The sequence below is a fragment of the Panthera onca genome, chromosome B1 (assembly GCF_046562875.1).
Source record: "Panthera onca isolate mPanOnc1 chromosome B1, mPanOnc1 haplotype 2, whole genome shotgun sequence".
Taxonomy (NCBI): Eukaryota; Metazoa; Chordata; class Mammalia; order Carnivora; family Felidae; genus Panthera; species Panthera onca.
In genome coordinates this window covers 172,207,278-172,232,112 of record NC_138342.1, presented here as the reverse complement: position 1 = coordinate 172,232,112, position 24,835 = coordinate 172,207,278, and the positions used below count along the sequence as shown (strand labels likewise).

Sequence of the window (24,835 nt, the reverse complement as noted above, 5' to 3'; positions counted from 1 at the left end):
AAGGCAATGTATCTTGTAGGATAAATGCTGATGGCAGTCGAAATTGCCAGATCTTTGGGAAGGGATGACCAAAGTTTTCCCAAGCCGGGAAAGATTTATGTGACTAATTCCTGCCTCGTGAAATGCCATCGTTCAGGCACAGCAGCGGCAGGCAAGGAACCTGAGCACAGGGTGGCACTACGTGTGGGACGTGGGCAACAAGGTGAACGGGAGCAGACAAGCACAAGGTCAGCACGGACCAGCCCGGATTGCAAGGGAGGGCTTCAGGGACGACGTTGAGATTGACCGGGCCCAGGTGGACAGATAGGGTAAGGAGAGGAAAAGAGAAGGGCTGGACCACCAAAACAGGCACGGTAAGTGAACAGAAGGATAAGGCCACGGGGCAGACAGGATGGAACTGAGGTAGAAGAAATAAGCTTGGATAAGCCAGACCAGTGAAAGGCAGGGCACAAGTTCCGAAGGCCCAGGGAACGTACTGGAGGTTCTGCAAGGAGGGAGTGATAGGATGACAGAAGCAGTCCGGACAGGCTCGTCTGAACAGTGGAGTGCACGTTCAGCTGCAGGAATCCTAGGCAGGACTGAGTGGGGGAAGGAGAAGCTACGAGATCTGGTGTTTGACTCTGGTGTTTGGTGAAGGGCCAGCAGATGGGGAGAATCAAGGGGGATTCGGGGATGCCTGGCCCGGGAGCAGGAAGAGCACGTGCCGCTGACAGAAACGGGGATGAAGGGGACCGGGCTGGGCTTGGGGGGAAGCGGACAACACAATTTCAGATAGTCTGAGTTTGGGGAAATAGTCCGTAAGACAGAAGGGCACGTAGGTCAGATCACTGAGGAGGCATTTATATTTTCCAGCACCTTTGATAACACAGAGCATCCACAAACCACTTGACGGCGTGTAAAGCACTCCTACGTGCTACTTATTTCCTTCTGAAAACGGCCCTGTGGAGTGGGCAGTATTTCTCCAATTTACACATCAGAAAAGGCGGAGGTCATAGGATTTGGCCGACGTCACAGAGTCACCCCGCCGATGATCTGGACCCCGATGTCTCAACTGGAAAGTCTAGTCTCTTGGCTGGCCCACCGACCCACGTCTGTTATGTCACGTGACACAGCAGTCACACACAAGTATGGCAGGCACCACTGCCTCACCAGGACTCGAGTGCCGAGACTGAGGGCCGATTTAAGACTAGAACCTACTGCAAGGCTCCTTCCTAGACCCTCTCCCCTTGGTGCCCCATTCTCTTTCCCTACGCTACCTCATCCAGGTGCAAATAACCCACCAACTTTATCTCCAGCCGGGAACTTTCCGTTGAGTTCTGGATCCATACATCAGATTGTTGACTTGCATCTTTCGGATGTTCCAAATGTACCTCACACGGAGTATGGCCGAAACCAGACTTTCACAAAGAACATATAAAGATGGGACAGGCCCTCTGCCTCTGGTACCCAGAGCCATCTGCCCCCATTCTCTACTTGTCCTCTTGGCCATGCGCTTCCAGGCTCAAGGCTTCCGGACCTGCTGTCCTCACTGCCTGGTACCCCATCTCATCTCTTGACGGTTGCCTGCCTTATTCCCTCTCTTCTTTCAGGTTTTTGCTCAAGTGTCATTTCCTTACTGACACCTTTCCTATTCACTCCATTTAAAACTGTAGCTCCACCCCCATCACCTGCCTCTCTATTCACCTTCCCTGATGTCTTCTCCTTGGTCCTTACGGAGCATCTACACGGCGTGAGGCATTGTTCTAGGCCGTCTGACATACTAAATGTCTCACTTACATTTTGTGTGTGTGTCCAAGCTAGTATATAAGCTCCATTATTTCAAGGATTTGGGTTGCTTTGGACCGTGCCCCCATGCCTATAATATAACAAGGCACAAAGTAAGAGTTCAATAAATATTTATTCAATGAACGGATTGACTCTATCCTTTTCCTTTACTGCTCTTAGTGGATGGCTCCACAGCCCCTCTAGTACACAGGCCAGAGACCTACTCTCCTCCTTCGTCACGCACATGCCCCAACAATAATCACCAAGTACGAAATCCCTCCATTTTTCCTACAGCTACTTCCCTAGGCCATCCCGACATCCCTTCTCTCAAAATCTGCGATAGTTTCTAGTGGCTTATCTATACACATCCGATCACTGCCCATACCAGCCAGACGATGACCTTGCCAACACCTAGAATCCACAATGGCTCCCTCCTGCTCTTGGGATGCTGACAACACAGCTGGGGCAACCCCACGGCCCTGCCCGGTGTGATCTCCCCCACACTTTGTGCCTCAACTCCCTGCTCACCTCACTCTCTCTGTGACCACCGTGCTGGTCTTTCATTCCCAGGCACAGCCATGCCCTCGCCTGCCACTTCCTCTGCCTGGAATGTTTCTTCCTATCACCCTGATCTCCGTAACACCAAGCTCACATTGCAGTCAGAACAGCAATTTCCCAGGAAGTCTTTCTCGACTCTTACAGAACGCAGGTGTGATTCGCATAGAGTAAAATCTACCCTGTTTGCTGTAAAATTCTGCCAGTTTTGGCAAACATAACCATGACCACAATCAAGATACAGAACAGTTTCACTACCACTCAAAATTTCCTGATACTTGTGAAGCCCAACCCTCCCCAACAGCTACCAGATGATGGCTCATCTGTTTTCCATCTCTACGCTAAGCGTAACAGATGCCATATAAAGAAAATCAGAGACGGGCGCCTGGGTGGCTCAGTCCATTAAGCGTCCGACTCTTGGTTTTGGCTTAGGTCATGATCTCACGATTGGTGAGATTGAGCCCCGCATCAGGCTCTGCTGACAGTGTGGAACCTGCTCATATTCTCTCTCTCTCTCCCTGGCTCTCTGCCCGTCCTCCACTTGTGTGCTCTCTTTCTCTCTCAAAATAAAAAATAAACATTAAAGAAAAAGAAAGAAAATCAGAGAGTACGTAGACCTTATGCTCTAAGTTCTTTTACTTATTAGCACAATGCACCGGGATTCACCCACATGCTTGTATGTATCAGAACTTCATTCCTTTAAAAAAAATGTTTTTTAAGTTCATTTATTCATCTTGGGAGAGACAGAGGCAGCACAAGTCGGGGAGGGGCAGAGAGACAGGTGGGGAGAGAGAGAATCCCAAGCAGTCTCCATGCTGCCAGTGCAGAGCCTGACTTGGGCTCGAACTCACGAAACCTTGAGATCATGACCTGAGCCAAAATCAAGAGTTGGATGCTTAAGCGACTGAGCCACCCAGACGCCCCACTACTTTATTCCTTTTAATTACTGAGTAATATTCCATTGCATGGCTCTTTCACATTTTTTTTAATCCCCTCATCAGCTAAGGGACACCTGAGTTGTATCCAGTCTTTGGTGATTATAAATAATGGTGCTATAAACAATCATGTGAATTTTTTTTTCATGTGAACATTAAGTTTTTATTTTACTTGGGTTAATATTTCAGTAAATACTCCCTGGTTAACCAACGCTTACAGCACAGGATACCCGTTTTGGTCAGTTTCAATTACCATTTGTTTGCATGATTATTCAATTAACATCATACCCATTAGGCTGTAAACGCCATGAGAGTAAGGGCCATATCTGATTATAATCTGCCTAGTATGTGCCTGGTACACAGCGGGCACTCAGCAGATGTTACAGAATGAATGAATGAGTTACCTCCTCCTTGGGAATGATGCAGCATGCAGAGTACTTCCTTTCTACATTTTCTTAAATTAGGGGAAGGAAAATGGATCATACATCCAAACACGGCTACCTCTAAAGAGGCTTCCATTTGTGCAGGAAAAAATACGATTTTGTTTGTTTTTTAGATTTTAGAATCAGTATCCCGTTATAGAAAATTTTGAGAAGGAAAAACACGGTCCTTTTCACTATTACAACGCCTGTTTTTATTTTTGTGAAACTTTCGCAGTCCCGTCCTTGGGATATTTGCTTTCAAACTGGCCCTGGCTGGAAACAAAATAAACAAGGAAACACATCAATCCACACTTTCCCCCAGCCTGATCTGTAGCAGCAGACCAGTGGAGGGGAGGGTTCTGTTTTTCCCCTTTTCATTCCACCTGGGAAAAGTCATTTTACAATCGAGCTGCCAGAATACCAGAGGCTGGGGGCGTGGGGTGAGGACGCCGGCCACGCAGGAAGTGGTTTCCCTCCCCGACCTCCCACAGTGAGAACATGGGCCTCCAGCTGCTAACACACTAGGCCCATCTGGAACAGAGATGAATACCTTCCCTCCTTCAGATGGCATGGCTTAATGGCTTAGAGGACCACCCTGAGGATTCTTACCCGTAGGAAAGAAGGAAAGCCCTGTCCGTAGTATCCAACGGCAAAGTACTCAGGCTGAGGCCTCATTGCCTTAATGATGTTCTCATAAAACGAGGCTCTTTTTTTCTGGAAAACAAAACAAGGCATTCCACAGGGAGGTTACAAGGGCACCACTGAGGGGCGGGGAAGATCAGAGTATTGTTCGCTTTGTTGTTTCTCATGGATCAACAGATAAATGAAAAGTCTTTGGAAAATATCTCGTGGGCCAAGACCTTATCCTTTTCTTGGATCGAAGGGTTGGGACGTGGGTCCGTGAATGAGCCTTGGAGGGTCTAGCAATCTCTGAAGCTGCATGCAGAAAGATGCACACGTGTGCATATGCCTCTATGGAGGGGGGCTGTGTTTAGTGGTGGACAGTTTCCTGAAGAGGGTTCAGGACCCCTAAAAGGTTCAAAAGCTCTTTCTGAGATTCACGGAGGGTGGCTGCACTGAAACAGAGACCCATGAGGAAAGATCAGGAATCTTCTGGTTCTCACAGGTGGTTTGGATTAAAGTCCTTGGTTCAGCCACAAGTGCCCAGAAGGTGGTGGTGATGTTCTGTTTTTCAAGATCTGGTACCAGCCCTAATTTCAATCCTTCCCACGGGAATAGGTTTCCCGGCCAGGGCTGAGAGTCAGACTTAAAGAAAGCAAAACAGGTCGCCAGACCTGGGGTCTTTGAGGCATGTCCCGGCCCCTCCCACAATGGTCCCATGACTGCATTACTACTCTATTGAGGTGAAGGTTTCTATCACAGCGTTTGCTTCGAAGGGTAACACGTTACATCACGAACAGCTCGGTTTAGTTCAGGAAATGAGTAAGTGATTTTTGTGTGTGAGAGTAGGAACTGGCACAGCACGCGGGCAAGCTCTTTTCCAAGTGACCTTGACAACTATCCCCTCAAATAAAATACACTGGACCCTTGAACAGTATGCGTTTAAAATGTTTGAGTCCACTTACAGGCAGATTTTTTTTTTTGATAAAGACAGTGTAGGACTGGAAATATTTTCTCTTCCTTTCAATCTTCTTAATGTCTTTCCCCAGCTTACTTTATTGTAAGAATATAGAATACACGTACAAAATACGTGTCGATCAACTGTTTATGTTATCAGGCAGGCTTCTGGTCAGCAATAGGCTATTAGTAGTTCAGTTTTGAGGGAATCAAAAGCTATGTGCGGTTTTTCAGCTGTGTGGGGGGTTGGCGCCCCTCACCTCCCCACCCCGCGTTGTTCAAGGGTCAACTGTATTATTACCTAACAATGGGTGGCCTGACCTTTTGTGATTCCTCTACTAACAATTATCAAATGGAACGCTGTGTTGGCCTACCACTGGACCTTTAGAGGGTTATTTTTGTTTTGCTATATTAAATAGCTGATCTGTGCCACCAGCAGGACCCTGAGGATGTGGGCCACAGAACAAGTAATTTTGATGAACAGAAGATGTCAGGAAATATCTGAAATATGGGGCGTGTTCACAGAAGGCAGAGTAACTGCGAGGGGAGAGGGGAGATGGGTCAGGAATACGGAGGGTCCTTAGAGAGACAAAAGGCACAGACAGGGGCAAGAGGTCTGTAGGCAAGGATCTCGAGCTCTTTATCAGAGATAATCTGGAAGTTAACGCGAACGTTTTTTTGGACCTCATCTTTTTTTCATTTTTCTTTTGAGCACGGTTTACTTTTCCATGGTAAAGGAGGCTGTTTATCTCGACTTTCTCAAATGTTCTAAAACATGTGCATGAATGCTGATTTTCACACTCCTTCTGGAGGCCTGATATATTCTGACCGGGACTCACCAGCAGGTTGCCAAGGCCCTCGTAGTCGAATACTTTGCTCTCGTACGTCTCAGCCAACTCTTTGCTCAGTTTGATGGCCTTCTCCCACATCTTCAGAAAAAGAAAGGCAGGGTTACAAGCGGAGAACAAAGCAGTCGGTGATCCCTCTGTGAAAGTCACGGGAGAGTCGCTGACAGTGACTAAGGAGTCAGGTGGGTTGAGTTTCTGCAGACATTCTCACCACGCCTCACCTCCTGGATCAACCAAACCTTTGTCTTTTTCTGACATGATGACGCTACTATATCTTGGCTGCTTTCCAGGGCACACCTTCTATAACTCTATTTGCAAGAACATGAAGAATACCGTGTGTCCTAAACAACGCAATACGGCATTGAAAGGGCAAAGCACGAAAGACCACGGAGAGTTGAGAGGAACCAGTTCCCAAACCTGGGTTTTCAAAGCATGGAAGTCTTGTCAGAGGGGTAAGGAAGTTGGTGTGAGCTCTGGTTCTGATTCTGGGGTGCGTGTATGTGTGTATGTGTGTGTGTGTGTGCGCTTTGAATAAGGATGTTTGGGAGGAGAAGAAAATGGAAGAAAGGCTAACCATACTGTTGCGTGCAATTTGGGAAGCTGTTTCTCTAATTTAGAACACTGATTCCCTATTTTTTTTTTTTAATTTTTTAATGCTTTTTATTCGTTTTTGAGAGAAAGAGACAGAGCGCCATCAGGGGAGGGGCACAGAGAGAGGGAGACACAGAATCCGAGGCAGGCTCCAGGCTCTGAGCTGTCAGCACAGAACCCGACGTGGGGCTCGAACCCACGGACCGCGAGATCATGACTGGAGCCGAAGTCGGACGCTTAACCGACTGAGCCCCCCAGGCGCCCCTGATTCCCTATTCCTAACCAAACTATCTACTTAGCCAACGGGAGTTTTAAGAAAAATGCCTTTTTAAACCATTTATGACTGTCTCAGTTACAGCCTACTGCACATATGTGGTGCCCGAGGCTGACATCCTAGATTGAGCCCTCGGTTCATTTTGATAGTTCATGAAACGCCTCTTAGATGGACACTATAAATAACACAGCATCTGGTAATTTCCTACTTGATCCTTATTAACCAGGTGCTGTGTTCCATTGTTTCTGGGTGCTGAAGGAATGTAGGGACAGTTCACATACGGTTATAACACCTTTTAAAATTAAGTCTTCCGAAAATCATTTGCCAAATTTGGCCCCTCTGAAACTTCAGTGCCTGGAACCCTGCAAAGGCTCTGCAATCTGCCATATGGAACCCATTCCAGATCAGGTGAATCTGGAGCTGGAAGCCAGTCAACAGTATCAGAGAAGTTCTCTCCAAATGCTAAGTTATGTAAGAGGCAGGGAGATGGCCAAGCACGGCGCTTCTCATAGTGTGGTCCCTGGTCTCCGCGAGTCCCCAAGAACCTATCAGGGGAACCAGAAGGCAACGTTATCTCCTTAGTAACAATAATGCTATTTGCCTTTCCCAAGCCCCATCCTCTTATACAACGGGGTTTCCCACGGACGACAACAGGTGTAATACCGCGAGAGACTGAACACAGAAGCAGACAGGAGAATCCTGCTGTCTCCTGTTCAGCCAGATGCTGAAGAGATTTGCATACGTGTCAAACGATGCTACTCAAATCACTATTTTTATGGAATGTATAGTTATTTTTTTTAACATTTTTAATTTATTTTTGAGAGACAGAGAGAGACAGAGCACGAGCGGGGGTAGGGGCAGAGAGAGAGGGAGACACGGGATCGGAAGCAGGCTCCAGGCTCCGAGCTGTCAGCACAGAGCCCAACGCGGGGCTCGAACTCACAGACCGTGAGATCATGACCTGAGCCGAAGTCGGACGCTTAACCGACGGAGTCACCCAGGCGCCCCTGGAATATATACTTATTTTTAATACATATGATTTATATTAATAGTAAAAATGGCCTTAAGAGAACAAATAAGCAAATATTTTAAGATTTTTTGTTTCAATTTCTAAGAGTAGAAGTATCAATAAATATAATCCAGGGGGAAGAAAGCTCTTTGGGATCCTCAATGATGTTTAAGAGGGCAAAGGGGTGCAGAGAGCAAAGTGTTGGAGCAAATATACTTGCTCTCTGGGCCTCAAGTTTGTCACCTGTAAAAAAGATACAATATCGACCTAATAGGGTTTTAAGGAGAATTAAATTAGAAAGGGAAGTCTGGAAATCACCAAAAAGAGTAACCAGTACTAAATGGATGGTAGCTATTTTATTAAGGTGATTATCTGGCTTTTATAAATTAATTCGTTTGCTTATAGTTTTTATTTAAATTCCAGTTAGCTAACATATAGTGTAATATTTGTCTCAGGAATAGAATTTAGTGATTCATCACTCCCATACAACACCCAGTGCTCATCCCAACAAGTGCCCCCCTTAATACCCATCACCCATTTATCCCACCCCCCACCCACTTCCCCCCCCATCAATCCTCAATTTGTTCCCCATAGTTAAGGGTCTGTTTTATGGTTTGTCTATGTTTTCCCCCTATGTTCATCTATTTTGCTTCTTAAATTCCACACACGAGTGAAATAATATGGTATTTGTCTTTCTCTGACTGATTTATTTTGCTCAGCATAATACACTCTAGCTCCCTCCACAATGTTGCAAGATTTCACTCTTTTTTGATGGCTGAGTAATATTCCATTGTATATATACGCCATGCCTTCTTTATCCATTCATCACTCGATGGACATTTGTGCTCTTTCCATAATTTGGCTATTGTTGATAGTGCTGCTATAAACATCAGGGTGCACGTGTCCCTCGGAATCAGTATTTGTGTATCCACTGGGGAAATATCCAGTGGTGAAATTGCAGGGTCATGGGGTAGTTCTATTTTTAACTTTTTGAGGAACCTCCATACTGTTTTCCAAAGTGGCTTCACCAGTTTGCATTCCCACCAACAGGGTAAGGAGGGTTCCCCTTTCTCTGCATCCTCGTCAACCTCTGTTGTTTCTTGTGTTGATTTGAGCCACTTTGACAGATGTGAAGTGCTATCTCATCGTAGTTTTGATATAAATTTCCCTGATGACGAATGATGTTGAGCATCTTTTCATGTGTCTGTTAGCCATCTGGATGTCTTCTTTGGAAAAGAAGTCTATTCATGTCTTGGGCCCATTTCTTAACCAGATTGTTTTTCAGGTGTTGAGCTTGGTAAGTTCTTTCTAGATTTTGGATACTAGCCCTTTAACCAATATGTCACTTGCAAACATCTTCTCCCATTCTGAAGGATGCGTTGGCTTGTTCATTTGTCTATTTTTAACCAACAAGTTGCACTGATCAATCAGGAATAGTGGCCAGAAGTGGCAACTACCCAGACCTCTGAAACGTGTCAACGCTAGGATGTTTTGTTTGGATAGCACACCGATTTTTCCTTTCCCCCCCATTATCCCTTCTACACTATTTTCTCCATTGTAAAAGCCTTTCAGCTAGGGGCGCCTGGGTGGCTCAGTCGGTGAAGCGCCCGACTTCGGCTCAGGTCATGATCTCCCGACTGGTGGGTTCGAGCCCTGCATCGGGCTCTGTGCTGACAGCTCGGAGCCTGGAGCCTGCTTTGGACTCTGTATCTCCCTGTCTCTCTGCCCCTCCCCTGCTCGCACTCTGTCTGTCTCTTAAAAATAAATAAACGTTGGGGCGCCTGGGTGGCTCCGTCGGTTGAGCGTCCAACTTCGGCTCAGGTCATGATCTCACAGTTCGTGGGTTCGAGCCCCGCATCGGGCTCTGTGCTGACAGCTCGGAGCCTGGAGCCTGCTTCGGATTCTGTGACTCCCTCTCTCCCTGCCCCTCCCCCGCTCACACTGTCTCTGTCTCTCTCAAAAATAAATAAAACGTTGAAAAAAAAATTTTTTTTTAAAGCCTTTCAGCTGAACGTGCTTTCTCCAGTTCACCAGAGACTCCGCAATTTCCTGCCCAGTTCACATGTTTATTTTACCTTCCCGAGAGCCCCTGGTGCAATCAGGTTGCTTATTACCTGTGCAGTCTGGCAAGTAGCCACCCAGGCATGCCATGTGCCTACAATCTCTAGAGAATGCACTCAAAATGATGGTGCTGGCTCTTGGCACTCAGCAATGCCTAAGTGATGAAATTAGGGTCATGGAGAGCTGGGCCCTGGGCCGCCCGGTACGTTCTCCATGGGGTTACGCGCCTTCAAGATAACTGATGTCTACTGACTTCTTCAATTTATCTCTCCATTTCCTCTCCCATGAAAAATACCAGAATTCCAAGAGACACATGGGAATAAGAAAAGAGTGAGTCATGAGTCACTATTCGAAAATAATTCGTGCAGTCTCTGTCCCGAGTTCCTAAGAGGGGACTTCTAAACTCTTGGAATGTCCCCAGTGATGAGAGTGACTCTGTTGTTTCTGGCGGGACCCTCAGACCACACCTGAAGTTCTACTAATGAGGTAACACACACTGGGCCTGTGGTCTGTCTCAGAATGGGCACTGGCCTTGCCAGAACCGCAGCCCATGGGATTAGAAGGCTGGGGCCTTGAACTACATGGTATCAGCTTGACTTCCAGGGAGGAGAGGGCTGCTGGGCACTGAGTTCGCTCGTGTGGCCACTGAGTCAGTTAATGAAGCCTTCAACCCCAGCAAAGACTCTATGCACAGGAGGAGCTCAGGCCAGATTCCGAATGGTGAACACATCACGTTGCTAGGAGAGTGATGTGACCTGAATCCACAGGGAAAGGACACAGAAGCCCTGCATTGGGGACGCTCCTAGACCGTGTCCTGTGTGTTTCTTCATTTGGCTGGTTCTGATTTGGGCCCTTTGAGATAAAACTCGTAATCGTAAGCACGGCACTTTACGAAGTTGTGTTAGTTGTTCTGGCATATTATCAAATTTGAGGGACCCTCAAATTTGAGGGACCTATCAAATTCGATAGGACCCTCTCCACTCAAATTTATTGTCAGCTGGTCATACGTGTGGGTGGTCCAGAGTCCCCCAAACTGTGGCTGGTTGTCTAAAGAGAGGGCTGTTTTACTGGTGACTATCTCCTTCACCTGAGGGGTCTGTGCTAACCGTGGGTAGTTAGCATCAGAACGGCATTGCAATATTGCAGCCAATTTCTTCCTTCCCCTACTACAAAAAACAAAAACAAAAACAAAAACAAAAACCAAACTCACTTTGCCTTTGTCAAAGTATGAAATGATCTCTTGATACAGCTTTTCTTTGAGCTCTTGCTGGGTATAGACATAGTAACTGTCTCTCTGAAGCAAATGGGGTACACAGGGCTTGTCAGACCACTGAAAAACAAACAAAAGGAACAAAAGAAATTAACATAACGCGGTGATTAACTAAGTCAATTAATCAAAGGAGATCGATGTAACAAGTATTCAGCTAGTAAAAGTCAAATTTGTGTATATTTTCAACTTGGCCGTATTGCAGTGTTTAGATTATTTATTAAGCACATAAATTACCCCCCTCCCCCCAAAAGGCACATGCCAGCTTCAAAACAAGTGTCACGCTGAACGTGAAAAGTTAAAAAAAAGGCGAAGTTGCTGACCAGCAAAGCTGCCGTTCAGTGAAAGTGTCACTCAGACAATTGGATGAAAGAAAAAAATTAGAAGTATAACAGTGGGCAGGAGGGGGTACACCTATCACTGTGTATAGACCAAGACTCTATTCTTCATAATCCATCCCTTCATAAAGCATATCACCTGAAAAACTACCCCCAACAGTGACAGAATTAAGTAGCGGCACAAAAATTAACAAACTCAGAAATAATTTAGAGACGAATTTCCTATAAATAGATGACCACTCTGAAAAATAGAAGACCCCAACAGAAAAAACGCAAAATGCGAAGATAATCCAGGCACCACAACGTGAATGTGCTTTTTTTTTTAATAAAAATGTTTAAATGTTTATTTTTGAGAGAGAGAGAGAGAGAGAGCAAGCACAAGCAGGGGAGGGGCAGAGAGAGAAGGAGCCACAGAATCTGAAGCAGGCTCCAGGCTCTGAGTTGTCAGCACGGATCCCAATGCAGGGCTCGAACTTACCAACTGTAAGATCATGATCTGAGCCGAAGTCGGAGGCTCAACTGACTGAGCCACCCAGGCACCCCCACAACGTGAATGTACATAAAGAAACTGAATGGTACACTTAAAAATGGTTTAAATAGGGATGCCTGGTGGCTCAGTCAGTTAAGCATCGACTTCGGCTCAGGTCATGATCTCATGGTTCGTTGAGTTCGAGCCCCCATCACGGCTCACTGCTGTTAGCACAGAGCTTACTTCGGATCCTCTGTCCCCCTCACTCTCTGCCCCTCCCCTGCTCATGCTCTCTCTCTCAAAAATAAACAAACATTAAAAACAAAAAGTTTATAGAAAGGTTTAAAAATGGTTTAAACAATACATTTTATGTTATGTGCATTTTGCCGTAATTAAACTAAAGAGAAAAGGTATTTAGGAATCACCATAACAAGGAATATGCAAGACTTCCATCCGAAAACGTTTAACACATTCACAAAAGCAGACAAATGGAAACAAATGGAAAGTCCTATCATGCTTTTGGATGAGAAAACAGCTACTCCATAAGCATGGAAATTCTCCCCAGATCTCTGGTTAAATTTCATGATTCCAAAGTCCTTATGGAAAAACAAACCAAGAGGAATAGGGTGGAAAACTCGGAAAAAAGAACAGCCATGAAGAGTAACTACCAGGTAGTAAAACATACTATGGGGCAGTGTGGTGCTGGTGCATGGATGGAGTACTCATTCAGACCATGCAAAAGTTGAGCAAATCTACAAAAGCGACTTGCCCTGTATAGCCCTTTACTACGTGATAAAGATGGACTATCATCCCAGTGAGGAAAATTACGGACCGTACTTCGTAAACGGCACCCTAAATCCAGTAGCTACCTGGGCGGGGCGTAGCTGCATCCACCCCGCATACTTTATGCCAGGGTAGGGTGTTTAACTTTCTGAGCAGCACAAATGAAAAGACCTATGGTCACCGACACAAGGGAGTCTCTTTGTGATCATTCCACAGTCAACCAGCCCTCCCCCACCCCACCCCCCCACAATAAGCTTTTTAGCGCCCTGAACTTGAATATGGATTGTGAATGGTTGCCCTGGGGAACGTGGTGAGGCAGAGGAGTCCTGTGTTTAATCACAGAGCTAAGAACAACGTACCTGTGTTCTTTTAGTATAAAATAAAGTTATACAAGAAAATTAATTGCTGGGGCAAGAACAGAGACAAAGACATACGATAGGAGGCTATCTGTCATGGTGCTCCAGAGGAGAGACAATGGACCAGGACAACAGCAATGGAGATTAAAAAAAAAAAAAGTGGATAGAAAAGGGGTGCCTGGGTGGCTCAGTCGGTGGAGTGTCCGACTTCGGCTCAGGTCATGATCTCACAGTTTGTGGGTTCGAGCCCCGCGTCGGGCTCTGTGCTGACAGCTCGGAGCCTGGAGCCTGCTTCAGATTCTGTGTCTCCCTCTCACTCTGCTCCTCCCCCACTCACGCTCTGTCTCTCTCTCTCAAAAATAAATAAACGTTAAAATAAATAAATAAATAAATAAAAGTGGATGGAAAGGACATGACATCAGGATCTCTAAAAGATCTCTAGGCTCCTGTGTTCACTGCACCATGATTCACAATAGCCAAGACAAGGAAACAACCTAAGCGTCTAGCAATGGATACACGGATAAAGAAGCTGCGGAAGATATTTGCAATCGGATAGCATTCAGCCACGAGAAAGAAGGAAATCCTGCCTTTCCCGGCAACATAGATGGACCCTGAGGGCATTATGCTAAGTGAAACAAGCCAGACCGAGAAAAAGGCAAATACTATATGAATACTATGTGGTATCTCTTATGTACGGAACCTAACAAAGCCAAACACATGCAAACAGAAGGCACCAAGGCGTCAAGAAGATGTTCTTGAAGGGTACCAGTACAGCCAGAGAATAAATAAATCCTGGACATCTAACGCATAATGATTACAGACAACAATACTGTACTACAGACTTCAAATTTTCTAAGAGACTAAATCTTAACTGCTTCCCCCCACCGCCGCCCCCCACCACCCCCCCACAAAGTCTGTGCCCTGACAGAGGTGTTCACTAACTCTACAGGCCCATGATTCTTGCTCAGCCATGACAGGGGGGCGGTGAAAAAAAGATTACAACAGGTATTTGCCGGAGCGCCTGGGTAGACCGAGGTGCGCTTTGGTAAAACGGGCAGAAAGGAGAAGGTAGGAACGGATCATCCCCCACCCACAGTGGGAAATAACAGTTACTGCCGGGTGAAGCGTGAGCTGTCTATTGGTCACGCCGACACTGCGATGTTGAAAGAAGCGGTTCATACGAGAATCCAAAGTTAGAGGACTGGTCGGGACCGGGAATAATTACACACCATGATGTACAGATGTGCTTATATCCATGGCACGCTTTTACCCAGTAAGAGAGTATAAATAGGAAAGTACTGCTATGTTCATTTGCAACTTAGTTCTTGACAGTTGCACAATTTTTTTTTTACATCTATTAATATGCTGCGTATATTAATCAATGTGTTTGGTTTCTTCGGTTAGACTGTCCATTACTAGAGACCTGTGAGCTGTGCTCTGCTTCCAAAGGAGTTTTAAATAAATGATAACCGACATTTTCCCAACACTGGTCAGGAAATTCGCTGTGCTTGTTTTAGATGGTATTCGACTAACTCTTGGGTTACAGGGGTCTCCCTTGGACAAGGCTCTTTCCCGTCAGAATCAGGAAGCCTGCGGCATTTGGTCCCAAAGGGCTGGCCAGTTGGCTCCCGCCCAGTGGAAAAAAGCCTCCCCCACTGACTTACCTGCAGAAGCTCAGCATGTAGGAGAAGCGTGTAGGCGGCTTCTGTGTAGTTCTCTGAGTCTCGGTGCAAATCCCGCAGCTTGTACAAGTACCTGGTAAGAAGGGGACACAGGAGGTGCTCTGGGGCTCAGGGTCACCTCATTAGGCAACCAGACCATGGCCTCTTCCCCATTTTTTCTCCCCTCCTCCTTCTCACCAAGGAATCTATTACTTCCCGTCTTCGCATCCACTTAACCCACTGTGCCGCTTCCTGCCTGTGTATCTTTCCCATTCCATCTACTCTACTGTACTTTTTGTTTAACACAGGCATGCTTAATTTTTTTCTTTTTTTAGCGTCATGGGGCGCCTGGGTGGCTCGGTCGGTTAAGCGTCCGACTTCAGCTCAGGTCATGATGTCACGGTTCGTGGGTTGGAGTCCCGCATACGACTCTGTGCTGACAGCTCGGAGCCTGGAGCCTGCTTCGGATTCTGTGTCTCCCTCTCTCTCTCTGCCCCTCCCCTGCTTGCGTTCTCTCTGTCTCAAACATAAATAAACATTAAAAAAAAAGTTGTCACGGACCCCCCCCCCCCCCCGAGAAGCTAATAAGAACTATGGAATCTCTCCCTAAGAAAATACATACAGTTTAAATCCAAGTTCGTTTTGTGGTCAGGACTTCAGCAGTCCTGGACAGGAAGGCACATGGCCATGCCTCTGCTGACTGCTTCCCGACTGCTCTGGCCAGTCTTCTATCTTTTCCTGGAATCGCGACACCAGTCTCCCTATGTACTGTGCTTACATATCTGTCTAGAGAGTTTACCCTTTTGGGGGGGCCCGGGGCAGATGACACACTTTTTGGTGTCTCTCAAAGCAGCAAGCGTGGTGTTGGGACTTAGTATTTGTTAACTGAAGAAATAAATAATAAAGCCATGGCATAAATGGCAAAAGCAGAAATCTCCTTCAGCTTACCTTATGTATATGTCCTCTCTCTTCTTTTCTTTGTAAAAATTCTACGGAGAAAAGGGAGTCAAAAATACCCATGTAAACCAAAGGTTATCAAAAATGGCCAAACCACGACTTTTGCTTTTTAACAGAGTCACTTTTCCAGACTTAATTTTGCCTTTTAACAAATACCCCTACAAAGAAAGGAAGTGATCATTTATAAAGAAGACAAACTGAAGAACGTTTTTAGGACCGTTTGTCTAAAAAACATGAGGGAAATCCTCTAAGTGAACAAATAGCCAACTGATACTCAAGTCAACTGATGGTCTCTTCTTTCTCAGGCAGTCAGTGGTGTCAGGTTCTTCCTGTCTATTAAGCAGAGGAATTCATGGCAGCCTATGCTTCTGAGGTCGGTGGTCCCAGTTACATATATCTGGGAAAGGCAAGACCACAGAGCTCTGGCACCATGAGGATTCCATGACTTTCCCCTCATGGTACAGGGTTTCTGATGCATATTCACCTATGCCCAATATTTCCAAACAATAAAGCAACCAGATATAAATAAGACACAGAAACAGGTGAAAGATGGCCTTCAAGTAAGAGCTGAGTTAAGAGCTAATGTGGCATTTTCTATCCCTGTGTCCACTTTTATTCTCCAGGTCTGTGTGGCAGCTGATATCCGAGTCCAAAGCTGAGTCAGCTGCTCCCATTAGACTCAGCAGGACCCAGACTCTGTAAAGGTGGCCTCAGGGCACATCTGTGCCTGTGAGATCGACTCAGAGCTGAGCTGTGCTTGTGGGGCTGGCCCTGCAATGCCCTCTCGCCAACCCAGGGTCTCGGGACCTACCAGCACGTTAACGGTACAGCTCATGCGGTTCTCCTTGCTCTCGTCATGCATGATAATGGTTCTGTAGTCCAAGAGGTTCTCCAACAGGCTGCTGACCAGGAGCGCAAACACTTCTCCAGAGCTGGAGAGGTATTTATGTTTCCGGCAATGTTCTAGGAGCCTGGAAGGGTGGAAGTAGAGACAAATGCCCGCGTTCCGTACTCTGTCATTCCAGCACCGTTAATGAGCACTGTCCAAGGTCCTAGCAGCAGGGGGCCCCAGGCTAGGAGAAACACACCCTTGAAGCAATCCCAGCCTCTCTCTCGGGCGCCTTCTCTTACACTGTACCTCCTGGTGGCTCAAGTTCTATGTTGTCTTCAGGGCCGTGGCTCAAATCCCACTGTCACTTAGAACCCCAGCCCACAATGCCCATCTTTCAGCTTCTATCTGTATTCTTTGTCTTTTGTCGACACCACAGAAATGGAAACCTTTGCCCCAAAGGTGTGTGTATGCTATCTGATCACTCTAACTGAAGTTGAAAGAGACCATCTTTTCTATGTCTTTATTCTCCGTAAGGCCTAGCACTTCGGGGTATCCTGTGGACGTTTTGGAAAGCCTTGGATCGATGCCCAGTCTAGAGGAAACAAGGAATCTAGTGCACATCCAGACATGTGGCTCTTTGGACAAAAGTGCTATTTAACTGCCACCGCCACAAAACTACAAAATTGTAAATAAATAAACTGAGGCTTGGTATAAATCCTGTTTTGTTGGACTCAAACAGAGAAAAGCTTCTATAGGGGCTTCTTAGATTTGACAACTGGAAAAAACACTCAGAGAACAAGAGGGAAAAAGAGAAAGAAACGGGTTCAAAGAATTAGCCCAGACTTTAGGATTATTCTTGAGCACTGGAGATTTGTATAGTCATATTGTTCTGAGACTCAGAAAGAATGAAACAAACAAACAAAACATCATATAGTGAAAAGTCAGCTTGGGATTTTAAAAAATGGGTAGTTTATCATTTGTAAACTGTGTACGTGTATATGTACATAATTTCTCCATTTAATCCCCTTATGAGATCTGAATTACAAAAGTGATTATGTGGCAGGTAGGTAACTCAAACAGGTGGACTTAATGGAAATGGGATGAAAAGATCAATAAATGGGTCTTGTCATCCACTAAAAACGAAACAAGAAAGACTTTTGGTTCTTGAAAATATATCTGAGGGGCACCTGAGTGGCTCAGTCGGTTAGACGTCCGACTTTGGCTCAGGTCATGATCTCGTGGTTTCTGAGTTCGAGCCCTGTGTCGGGCTCTGTGCTGACAGCTCGAAGCCTGGAGCCTGCTTCAGATTCTGTGTCTCCCTCTGTCCCTCTGTCCCTCTCTCTGTCCCTCACCCACTCACGCTCTGTCTCTTGAAACATAAACATTTAAAAAAAAAAAAAAAGAAAAGAAAATACAGCTGAGTTATCAATTCAGCTCCATTCCTGAGCACCCAGTGTTCTGGCTTTTTAAATCTTAAAAAAAACAAAGAAGGAAACGACCTTGGGAGTACCCATCCTCAAGCACGGTCTAGTACGCGCCACACCCACAAAAGAGGTGGCCAACGAAGCGACCGGGGCACATACCCAATCAACAGGTGACACAGCTGGTCAAAATCACAAAGGCTCAGAGGACACAAGAAATGACTAGTCTAGGGTAGTGAGCGCCGTGGACGATGGAGGACTTGAGGATGACAGCAGTGATCGGCACAAACCCAGAGCAGTGACGCTCAGTCAGCATGGGCTCTGTAATAGACACTATTCTGATGCATCGCCTCATTTACACCTCAACCCTTACCAAAGTGTACATGCTGTTAGTGTAGATGAAAAAAAAGAGGGCCATCGGAGAGATTAGAACACTTGTCCAAAGGCACGTTTCTAGAATATGGAGAAAACGGGATTTGAAGGTTTCTTTAACTCCAAATTCCAAGTGTTTTGAACCACACTTTTACACTGTAATTCCATTTGAGCAAAGGAGAATTCAGAGCGCAGGAGGGGTGTGTGGGGTAGGTGTGGGGGGGGGGGGTAGGGAGTAACCACAGAGAGAGAATAAAAATGTTGGATGTGGGGGAGGTGCGTAGGGCAGTGCAACGACCAGCCTGGCTGGAGATCTAACAGGTGTTCTTAGAGGCCCTCTATAGGGCATAAGGTATGTTTAAAGGTAAAGTGGACTTTGAAATGTTTTTTCCTTCCTCCTTTAAATGGTGCTTTGAAGCTATAATTAGAGGCGATAGCACTTTTGGTGAAGTTCAGCAATTCAAACACTGGGCAAAATGCCATCGCTCTGTATATCCCCCGCCCCCCTCCACCTTCCATCTGCTCTGCTCTCGAGGGGCCGGGCTGGCCAGGAAAACACGGACATTTGACTCACATCAGACAAACAAATGTCAACAGTAGATGGTGTAAACTCCATTAAACACCCCCCCGCCCGGGACCATTTGTGGCGGTGACCCCAGAGCTTCCCGGGACTCCTCGACTAGGCTGTCTGTGCAGCAGAAGCCTGCTTCTCTCCCTCACTACGTGACGCGTCAACTTTGAGGCTTTGTTTCTGTAATACTCACAGTTTTTCCAGAAGGACCTTGTATTGTTCATCTCCTCTGCCCCCTTCTACCTCTTGGTCCAGCTTTGTGATCAGCTCATTCTCAAACTGAAAGCAGAGTTAGAATTTCCCAGGAGAACACCAGATACCCTTCGAAGAAGCCACGAAAGACGCCCTGCCAACCTTTCTAGATTTGACACAGCCCCTTTATTGAACTGTGAACACTTTCCAATATATTATAGGGAAGATCATAATTCATGTCATCCATTAATCAGGTACCAGAGCCCCATCAAAACTCTCTAGACGAGTCTCATGTTACTTTGTCCTTTGCTTTACATTTGGAAAAAAAAAAAAAATTCCCCCAATATTATTTTCCTGTTTTGACTAATCCTAATGATTCTAATTATCTATTTTATTTTTTTTCTTGGCTAAGTCTTGGCAATGGAATTTGCTTTTGCAGAACTTCACAGCTACAAGACCTCTTCAGTTCCAAAGCACTCTATAGATAAGGAAACTGAGGCATGGGAAAGACATGCAAATTGAGAGAGATCTCAAAACCAGAGAGGCCTCAGCATCTTTTCCCCAACCCACTGCATTATGTTCTCAGCTACACTGCAACCGGCAGGATTAAAACCCATGATGTCAAATTTGAATTACCCAGAGATAGTTAAACACATGCAGTGAAAAGGGTTTCTAGACCACGTGGAGAAATATCTGATTCTCCCTCTAACTGCTTTACGGCGTGAAAAGTAAATAAAGTTTTTAAAGCAACTTCGATTTGTATAATTCAGGCTACTGCTTCTCGGTGGAGAAAGAAACTAAGCAAGAGTCAACTATCTGCACATTAGTAAGATTCAAGTTCTGCCACTCCTTACCATATGGAAATTGCCGTTTCCGCTGAAGTTGAACTCACACTGCATCATGTCAAAGAAAATGGGGATGGTGGCTTTCCGGAGCTCTACTTCGGGGGTCAGTGTGACCTCCAGAATGGGACCCACCATGGAGGGGATAAATTTGATTTTGTGGGGACCTGAAATGAAAGTAAGCGGGGATATTAAAAAGTGATTTCAGTGGCAGTAAAGTGTTCCCACCTTCCTCTACAGAAAAGGAAAAGGTCATGTGGGTAAATCCACTCAAATTCAGAAGTGAGTGACTAAACAACATCGTCTTCTGATAACATATGGATGTTATAATGAAAGACCGACAAGTCAACTTTCCCTTCTAGACACACAGACAAATAAATGTCAGGGTTACTGGGAGTTAAAATAGAAAAGAACCCATCGTGGGATGCTTATTACACGGGAGTTGTACGGTTCAAGGTCATACACTCACCCAGGTTATACCACATGTCCCGGATTCTAAAGCCGATTTCCTTTCTCATGTCCCCATATCTAGGAAGAAGATCATAAACAACAGAAAGATCTGAGGTGGAAATGAAAATGATGAGGCCTGTGAAAACAGCCTGTGCCTCTCTAGAGCCACCTTTAAGACAGGTTCAAGGCAAGGCCACAGTCAGCACCGAAATGAGCCCCCAAAGAGAACAAGGCCACATGGAGAAGGGACTTAACTAGCAGGAGGGGGCCAAATGCAAATGCGGAAAAATAACTGAGAAATGAAACTGTTAAACTTACTGAAGAGAGAAGGGTGAGGGATATTCTGGCTGCTGTCAAGCAGAGAAACAAAAGAAAATGTAACAAGCACTAGTGCAAAGAGAGAGAAATGGGGTATGATTTATACGGTAATGTGACTGATGTCTAACAAATATGCTGACTTTATACATTTTTATTTGAAAAACTCACATCCATACCAGTATGTTCTACAAAGGACTCACGTTGAGAAGCTCTAGATGGTCCCCAGAGGGGTGAAAGTTGGTCCTTGGGGGCAAAGAAGGCTTACTATTCTTATGGACAGAGTACAAATATACATATAGTACCTAATCAGATATGCAGCGTATCTGTGGTATTAATGTTTCATGGGGGGGGGGGGGAGTGGGATTAGAAAAATAATTTCTGAGAAGTTTCCTTACAGGAATCAATAACGAAAAAGATAAAAGAAAGAGAGAAACCATGGATCTATTCAGTGGTTCGTGGCTGGGGATGGATGAATCAAAATCCCCTGGGTATCTCTTACAGAAAACATAGGCCTGAGGCTACCCCACATCACACACCTTAGACGCTGGGGGCTTGGAAAAAACAGAAATAGGGTGGGCCAAGGGTAGATGTGCCCAACACAGGGAACTCTAATATGGACCCATGGCCCATGCTGTGGCCACGATTCTCCATTTTATACCCATTGCACCAAACATTGTTTTCAAATTCCACCTTTGTAAATGCCTGCAGAAACCAGTATAAAAACCTTTAAAAACTTTTTGTTTAAAACAACAACAGCAACAAAACAAATTTCTCTTACGATTCCATTTTCACAAAAATACCTCATTTTATTATGTACATTGGGTAAGTGTATGTTAGTTAATGTCTGGCACATAATAAAGAATAAATGACAACTATTCCTATTGTTTGTCAATACTGCTCTTGATGCTAATTCTACTGAAAATAAGAGAAATCCCGAGGAAAAAAACAATTCGTGTTGGTATAACATTAATAAAAATGTTTTCCCAAGGTACATCTTTGCCCATATGCATATATATTTTACATAGACTTCCCTTTGATCAAAACCCTTAGGCTATTAAGCCTAACTAGCCACTTTATTTATCAGACTTGGTGCCACCTAACTTCACTTTTGATTGTTTGACCAATATCAAATCCATCTTTGAAAGAAGTTATGTCATTTAAGATAATCTAAAGAATGAGACGCAGGTATTATCATCTTGAAACTCAATTCTTTCTCCATACCTGCTGCAGGGAAATCTACAAAACCTGATTTAGTCTTATCTTTGAGATTGAAATCTCAGTTTCTTAGCCAACAATCTCAGTGTTTTCGGGAGAACCCAGAGGTAGATAATTTGCCTAGAATCCCAGACACCCCAGCAAGGGATCAGAACTCAAATTTCGCAGCCTTTCAATGGTAAATTTCTCGCGTTGTATTAAACTACACAGCCTTGAGTTTCCAGGCTCCCTGTGAACTCTGAAACAGACCGGAAAGGAAAGCAATGAAAAGCTTCCTTAAATCTCTCATCACTCTTGCACATATGTCCCTGTTGAATCCCCCAGCCAGGAATGTGGAGGGCCTTTTTAGGTGATGTGTTAGTTTTGGCTCCTCTGCTGAAGTGACTGAGAGGTAAAACAGTGGGGCCAGAGGACCTTGCTTTGTGATGCCTGAGTGGGAGGGGCGCTGTGCCTGCAATTTGGGTAAGCTGCCAGCAGGTGGGCAGCTGTTCCTGGAGACTGGAGTCCTGGCAAGCCTTGGTGCCTCTCCAAGTATGGATTCCGGTTAAAAAAAAAAAAAAAAAAAAATGCAACGGTTGATGGGAAAATGAAGGGGGTCTTGAGAAAAGAGATGTGAATCAGAGGAAATTTAAAGCCTATAAAATAATTATATTAAGACCTATCTCACGGGGCACCTGAGTGGCTCAGTCAGTTAAGCGTCCCACTTCGGCTCAGGTCATGATCTCGGGGTTCACGAGTTTGAGGCCCACATCAGGCTCTGTGTCTCCCTCTCTCCCTGCCCTTCCCCTGTCACACTTGATCTCTCTCTCTCTCTCTCAAAAATAGATAAAAACATTTTTGAAATTAAAAAAAAAAATTAAAAAAAAAAAACCTATCTCGCTAACACCTTGCGGGGGTGGGAGGCCGGGGAGGGACTCTATCCAGTTAATTTCTGGGATACCAAAAGTCTTGCTCTGAATACAAATGGAAGAGTCATCCTCCCAACCTTAAGCAAGTTTTAAGGGGACACTTACTTTTTGACAATTTTGTTGCGCTTGGCTTGAGAGAAGGTTTCAAGTTGAAGGGACTCGTGGGTGAGAAACGCTACCGCCAAATGGAAGTAATTGTTCCAGAGCTGCTCAAATTTAATGGTGTGGGTGAAAAGAAATGGAAAGTAACATTAATAAGGGTCAGGGTAAGATCGCGCCACATGGTAGAAATTCACTCGCAGAAACTCATGAGAAAAACAAAATAAAATCCACAAGGCTCCTTTTTCTTTCTCGGGTTTCATTTATTCAACCCTGAAAAGTTTTAACACTTAATATTAATATTAAGTTTTTTTAAAAAATCCAGACTATTATATTGGTCTTTACTCCTGAGATAAAGGAAAACTGCTGCCAGTAAATGCACCTATTTATAGTAAGCAGTTTGGCAACGTGTATCAAAAGCCTTAAAATTCTGCCAAACTTCTGAAATAGTAAATACTTTAGGACTTTATCCTGGCCAAATAATGACGGGTATTTAAAAATATTTAAAGCAAGGAAGGCCCTCACTGTTTTATTTAAATAGCAGAAGATGGAAGCAATCTAAATGTTCCTAAGAAGAATCTGGTTAAATAAATCATGGCCCGGCCATGCAACGGACTGTATTCAGCCATTAAAAATATGGTGGAAGTGTTTAATATCATTGAAAAGACGAGAGAAAAATAATTACATTAACAGGTTGCCAAAGAACTGCATAGCTTGATTCCGTTTTGGTGTGTATATATATATACGTATATATGTGTATATACGTATATATATATACGTATATATATATATATACGTATATATATATATATATACGTATATACGTGTATATACGTATATGTGTATATACGTATATATATATACGTATATATATATATATACGTATATATGTGTATATACATATATATGTGTATATATATATTATGTTTAGCAAATATATTGTTCCATTTTGGCACAGATACACACACACACACATATCCACGTATATGTAAATGCACATATAACTTTCTCTTCTTATGAGTCTCCACTTTTAAAGTCTCGCAGTTATAAACGAAGCCCCATGACACAGCAAAAGCATATCACCAACAAAACGTTTGCTGGAATGAGAGCAGGGAACTTGTCTGGCTTCATCAGGGCCTGAAATGGCACCCTGTGCCGTCTAACACTTGTTGGACGAATGAATGAATGAATAAATGAATGAAGATGAAGCTCGCGGGCACCTGCTTTGCTATCATTTTGGATTTTCAAACAAGCACGTATAGAAACCTCTCCTTAGAAACCAAATCACTCGTAGGCAGAGAAATATCTGTGTGCCTAGCTGAAAGCCTGAGTATGCATGTATTTGTGTTAACAACGGAAGGTAGGGCTATTTGTCTTTCAATGTTCTTCTTTTTGCTTTGCTATGTTTTCTGCCGTTACTTTTTTTTTTTTTTTCTTTTTTTAACCTGTATTACTTTTACGGAAAGAAGAAAAACAACTCGACTTGACTGTCTGAAGGACGGAGTGACAGGAATGTGCACTTTAGGGAAAGGAGAGAAAAACAAGAAAACTGTTTGCATCTGGAAATGATAGGGGCGCCTGGGTGGCTCAGTCGGTTAAGTGTCCCACTTCAGCTCCGGGCATGATCTCACAGTTCAAGAGTTCGAGCCCCGTGTCGGGCTCTGTGCTGACAGCTCAGAGCCTGGAGCCTGCTTCAGATTCTGTGTCTCTCTCTCTCTCTGCCCCTCACTGACTTGTGTTCTGTCTC

At 44.8% G+C, this 24,835-nt stretch overlaps 1 protein-coding gene across 5 annotated transcripts in view; it reads right to left on the bottom strand.

The window, feature by feature from the left end:
- DOCK5 (dedicator of cytokinesis 5) overlaps positions 1-24,835 on the bottom strand; it is a 218,451-nt gene that overhangs the window by 28,552 nt on the left and 165,064 nt on the right. For 4 of the 5 annotated variants that reach the window (XM_078445433.2, XM_078445432.2, XM_078445434.2 and 1 more), the window contains 10 exons: positions 23,095-23,195; positions 20,568-20,626; positions 20,111-20,265; positions 19,258-19,343; positions 16,680-16,839; positions 15,860-15,900; positions 14,915-15,005; positions 11,248-11,367; positions 6,094-6,183; positions 4,286-4,390 (listed from right to left, as the gene is read on the bottom strand). In XM_078445433.2, coding sequence (XP_078301559.1) covers positions 4,286-4,390; positions 6,094-6,183; positions 11,248-11,367; positions 14,915-15,005; positions 15,860-15,900; positions 16,680-16,839; positions 19,258-19,343; positions 20,111-20,265; positions 20,568-20,626; positions 23,095-23,195 — 1,008 coding nt within the window. Of the gene's footprint in view, positions 1-4,285; positions 4,391-6,093; positions 6,184-11,247; positions 11,368-14,914; positions 15,006-15,859; positions 15,901-15,921; positions 16,266-16,679; positions 16,840-19,257; positions 19,344-20,110; positions 20,266-20,567; positions 20,627-23,094; positions 23,196-24,835 lie in introns of those variants that run through there. The other variant, XM_081795627.1, reaches the window with a different exon arrangement.